The sequence below is a fragment of the Octopus sinensis genome, unplaced genomic scaffold (genome assembly GCF_006345805.1).
Source record: "Octopus sinensis unplaced genomic scaffold, ASM634580v1 Contig16474, whole genome shotgun sequence".
Classification (NCBI taxonomy): Eukaryota; Metazoa; Mollusca; class Cephalopoda; order Octopoda; family Octopodidae; genus Octopus; species Octopus sinensis.
Window position 1 is genome coordinate 70001 of NW_021834370.1, and position 5000 is coordinate 75000.

The 5000-nt window shown below is 49.4% G+C and overlaps 1 protein-coding gene across 1 annotated transcript in view; it reads left to right on the forward strand.

The window, feature by feature from the left end:
* Positions 1–5000, forward strand: part of LOC115230827 (contactin-associated protein-like 4) — a 76226-nt gene that overhangs the window by 68397 nt on the left and 2829 nt on the right. The window contains exon 22 of the mRNA XM_036499835.1: positions 3662–3799. Coding sequence (XP_036355728.1) covers positions 3662–3799 — 138 coding nt within the window. The remainder of the gene's footprint in view (positions 1–3661; positions 3800–5000) is intronic.

Genomic DNA, 5000 nt, shown 5'->3' on the forward strand with positions numbered 1-5000 from the left:
AGTGGCACATAAAAAGCACTATCCAAACGTGGTCGATGCCAGCTCCCTCTAGCCCCTATGCCGGTGGCACATAAAAAGCACTATCCAAACGTGGTCGATGCCAGCTCCCTCTAGCCCCTATGCCGGTGGCACATAAAAAGCACTATCCAAACGTGGTCGATGCCAGCTCCCTCTAGCCCCTATGCCGGTGGCACATAAAAAGCACTATCCAAACGTGGTCGATGCCAGCTCCCTCTAGCCCCTATGCCGGGGCACATAAAAAGCACTATCCAAACGTGGTCGATGCCAGCTCCCTCTAGCCCCTATGCCGGTGGCACATAAAAAGCACTATCCAAACGTGGTCGATGCCAGCTCCCTCTAGCCCCTATGCCGGTGGCACATAAAAAAGCACATCCAAACGTGGTCGATGCCAGCTCCCTCTAGCCCCTATGCCGGTGGCACATAAAAAGCACTATCCAAACGTGGTCGATGCCAGCTCCCTCTAGCCCCTATGCCGGTGGCACATAAAAAGCACTATCCAAACGTGGTCGATGCCAGCTCCCTCTAGCCCCTATGCCGGTGGCACATAAAAAGCACTATCCAAACGTGGTCGATGCCAGCTCCCTCTAGCCCCTATGCCGGTGGCACATAAAAAGCACTATCCAAACGTGGTCGATGCCAGCTCCCTCTAGCCCCTATGCCGGTGGCTCATAAAAAGCACCCACTACACTCTCGGAGTGGTTGGCATTAGGAAGGGCATCCAGCTGTAGAAACTCTGCCAGATCAAGATTGGAGCCTGGTGCAGCCATCTGGTTCGCCAGACCTCAGTCAAATCGTCCAACCCATGCTAGCATTAGGAAGGGCATCCAGCTGTAGAAACTCTGCCAGATCAAGATTGGAGCCTGGTGCAGCCATCTGGTTCGCCAGACCTCAGTCAAATCGTCCAACCCATGCTAGCATTAGGAAGGGCATCCAGCTGTAGAAACTCTGCCAGATCAAGATTGGAGCCTGGTGCAGCAATCTGGTTCGCCAGACCTCAGTCAAATCGTCCAACCCATGCTAGCATTAGGAAGGGCATCCAGCTGTTAGAAACTCTGCCAGATCAGATTGGAGCCTGGTGCAGCCATCTGGTTCGCCAGACCTCAGTCAAATCGTCCAACCCATGCTAGCATTAGGAAGGGCATCCAGCTGTAGAAACTCTGCCAGATCAAGATTGGAGCCTGGTGCAGCCATCTGGTTCGCCAGACCTCAGTCAAATCGTCCAACCCATGCTAGCATTAGGAAGGGCATCCAGCTGTAGAAACTCTGCCAGATCAAGATTGGAGCCTGGTGCAGCCATCTGGTTCGCCAGACCTCAGTCAAATCGTCCAACCCATGCTAGCATTAGGAAGGCATCCAGCTGTTAGAAACTCTGCCAGATCAAGATTGGAGCCTGGTTGCAGCCATCTGGTTCGCCAGACCTCAGTCAAATCGTCCAACCCATGCTAGCATTAGGAAGGGCATCCAGCTGTTAGAAACTCTGCCAGATCAAGATTGGAGCCTGGTGCAGCCATCTGGTTCGCCAGACCTCAGTCAAATCGTCCAACCCATGCTAGCATTAGGAAGGGCATCCAGCTGTAGAAACTCTGCCAGATCAAGATTGGAGCCTGGTGCAGCCATCTGGTTCGCCAGACCTCAGTCAAATCGTCCAACCCATGCTAGCATTAGGAAGGGCATCCAGCTGTAGAAACTCTGCCAGATCAAGATTGGAGCCTGGTGCAGACATCTGGTTCGCCAGCCCTCAGTCAAAATCGTCCAACCCATGCCAGCATTAGGAAGGGCATCCAGCTGTAGAAACTCTGCCAGATCAAGATTGGAGCCTGGTGCAGACATCTGGTTCGCCAGCCCTCAGTCAAAATCGTCCAACCCATGCCAGCATTAGGAAGGGCATCCAGCTGTAGAAACTCTGCCAGATCAAGATTGGAGCCTGGTGTGCAGCCATCTGGTTCGCCAGCCCTCAGTCAAAATCGTCCAACCCATGCCAGCATTAGGAAGGGCATCCAGCTGTAGAAACTCTGCCAGATCAAGATGGAGCCTGGTGCAGACATCTGGTTCGCCAGCCCTCAGTCAAAATCGTCCAACCCATGCCAGCATTAGGAAGGGCATCCAGCTGTAGAAACTCTGCCAGATCAAGATTGGAGCCTGGTTGCAGACATCTGGTTCGCCAGCCCTCAGTCAAAATCGTCCAACCCATGCCAGCATTAGGAAGGGCATCCAGCTGTAGAAACTCTGCCAGATCAAGATTGGAGCCTGGTGCAGACATCTGGTTCGCCAGCCCTCAGTCAAAATCGTCCAACCATGCCAGCATTAGGAAGGGCATCAGCTGTAGAAACTCTGCCAGATCAAGATTGGAGCCTGGTGCAGACATCTGGTTCGCCAGCCCTCAGTCAAAATCGTCCAACCCATGCCAGCATTAGGAAGGGCATCCAGCTGTAGAAACTCTGCCAGATCAAGATTGGAGCCTGGTGCAGACATCTGGTTCGCCAGCCCTCAGTCAAAATCGTCCAACCCATGCCAGCATGGAAAACAGACGTTAATCGATGATGATGATGATGATGATGATGATGGCAGTGAACTGGCAGAATCGTTAGCACCCCAGGCAAAAGGCTTAGCAGAGTTTTGCCCATCTTTGCGTTCTGAGTTCAAATTCTGCCAAGGTCAGCTTTACTTTCCATCTTTTACTCTTTTACTTGTTTCAGTCATTTGACTGCGGCCATGCTGGAGCACCGCCTTTTAGTCGAGCAACTCGACCCCGGGACTTATTCTTTGTAAGCCCAGTACTTATTCTATCGGGTCTCTTTTGCCGAACCGCTAAGTGACGGGGACATAAACACACCAGCATCGGTTGTCAAGCAATGCTAGGGGGACAAACACAGACACACAAACATACACACACACATACACACACATATATATATATATATATAGACATATATACGACAGGCTTCTTTCAGTTTCCATCTACCAAATCCACTCACAAGGCATTGGTCGGCCCGGGGCTATAGCAGAAGACACTTGCCCAAGATGCCATGCAGTGGGACTGAACCCAGAACCGTGTGGTTGGTTAGCAAGCTACTTACCACACAGCCACTCCTGCGCTTTTGAGGGTTGATAAAATAAAAATAAGTACCAGTGAAATACTGGTGTTAATGTAATCAACTCAGCCCCTCCCCCTACAAAATTGCTGTCCCTGTGGCAAAATTTGAAATTATTATTATTATTATTAAAAGGTGATGAGCCGGCAGTATTTCTTTTACCTGTCGCTACATACCGTTCTGAGTTCTGAAATGTAAAAGACTTTCTCAGTTTCCGAGCGTTAAACTAATACATCTGTTTGTTGTTTACTCACCCATCTTCGTCTTTTGTTTGTTTTGTAAATTCTCACTTTATTACAGATGTAGTTTGATAGAGACTTGGCTGTTATTTCTAGCACGTTTGATGACCACGTAAGGGTTCTTCCTTTCTTTTTTTCTTTCTTCTCTTCCTTCAATTTAATGTTATCTGTTTCAGTTGTGAAGAAGGACTGCCAGGTTGTGGATTATGCAAGACTTGGTTTCCATTTCTAGCAATTCCAGCAACCACAGAGAGGCTCTAGCACTGTCGTTGTTTTCATACCTTCTTGATTTCTTAACGTCTGTTTCAGGTGTGAAGAAGGAGTGTAAGGCAGGGTGTGGCATCAACCCCTGCCTCAATGATGGCCACTGCACAAACCTGTGGGGCAACAAGGAAATCTTTTGTGACTGCAGCATAAGTAGTTTCACTGGAAGGTACTGCACTCTTGGTAAGTTGTGGACACTTTTTGAGTACAATTTAATGGGCATGTGGTGCAGTTTAACAAGTCCTCAGTGCATTTTAATGGGGTTGTAGATCTGTTTAATGGGGACACAGTGCACATTAGTTGGGTTGTATTGCAGTTTAGCATGACTGCACTCCACTTTAATGGGGTCATTGAGCAATTTAACAGGGAAACAGTAGAATTTAAAGGGATCGTGGTGCGGTTTAATAGGAGCTCAGTGCATTTTAATGGGGCTGTAGATCTGTTGGGGGGGGGCAGTGCACATTAGTTGGGTTGTGTTGCAGTTTATCATGACCGCACTCCACTTTAATGGGGTCATAGAGCAATTTAACAGGGAAACAGTAGAATTTAAAGGGATCGCGGTGCAGTTTAATAGGAGCTCAGTACATTTTAATGGGGCTGTAGAGCAGCTTCAGAGAAACACAGTGCACTTTCATGGGGTCACATTTCAGTTTAGCATGACCTTGTTTCATTTTAATGGGATTGTAGAGCTGTTAGATGGGACCTCAATATCATTTAACCAGGTTGTATAACAGATTAACAAGGCACTAAGTTCATAGTAAAGTTTAGTAGGACTTCATCATCGTCATCATCATCGTTTAGCGTCCGCTTTCCAGCTGGCATGGGTTGGACGGTTCAACTGGGGCCTGGGAAGCTAGAAGGCTGCACCAGGCCCAGTCTGATCAGGCAATGTTTCTACGGCTGGATGCCCTTCCTAACGCCAACCACTCCATGAGTGTAGTGGGTGCGTTTTACGTGCCACCGGCACAGGTGCCAGACGAGACTGCCAAACGGCCACGATCGGATGGTGCTTTTTACGAGGCTGGCAACGGCCATGATCGGATGGTGCTTTTTACGTGCCACCAGCATGGAGGCCAGACAAGGCTGGCAACAGCCACGATCGGGTGGTGCTTTTTATGTCCCACCGGCATGGAGGCCAATCAGGGCGGCGCTGGCAACGGCCACGTTCGGATGGTTCACTTACGTGCCACCGGCATTGGTATCACAGCTACAATTTCCATTGATGTTGATCGATTTCAATTTTGATTCTGATTCTCACTTGCCTCAACAGGTCTTCACAAGTAGAGTTTTGTGTCCCTGGAAGGAAAGGTATGCATAAGTGGGCTGGCTACATCCCAGGTAGAGGCCACGGGTTATGGCCTCACTTGTCCTGCCAGGTCTTGTC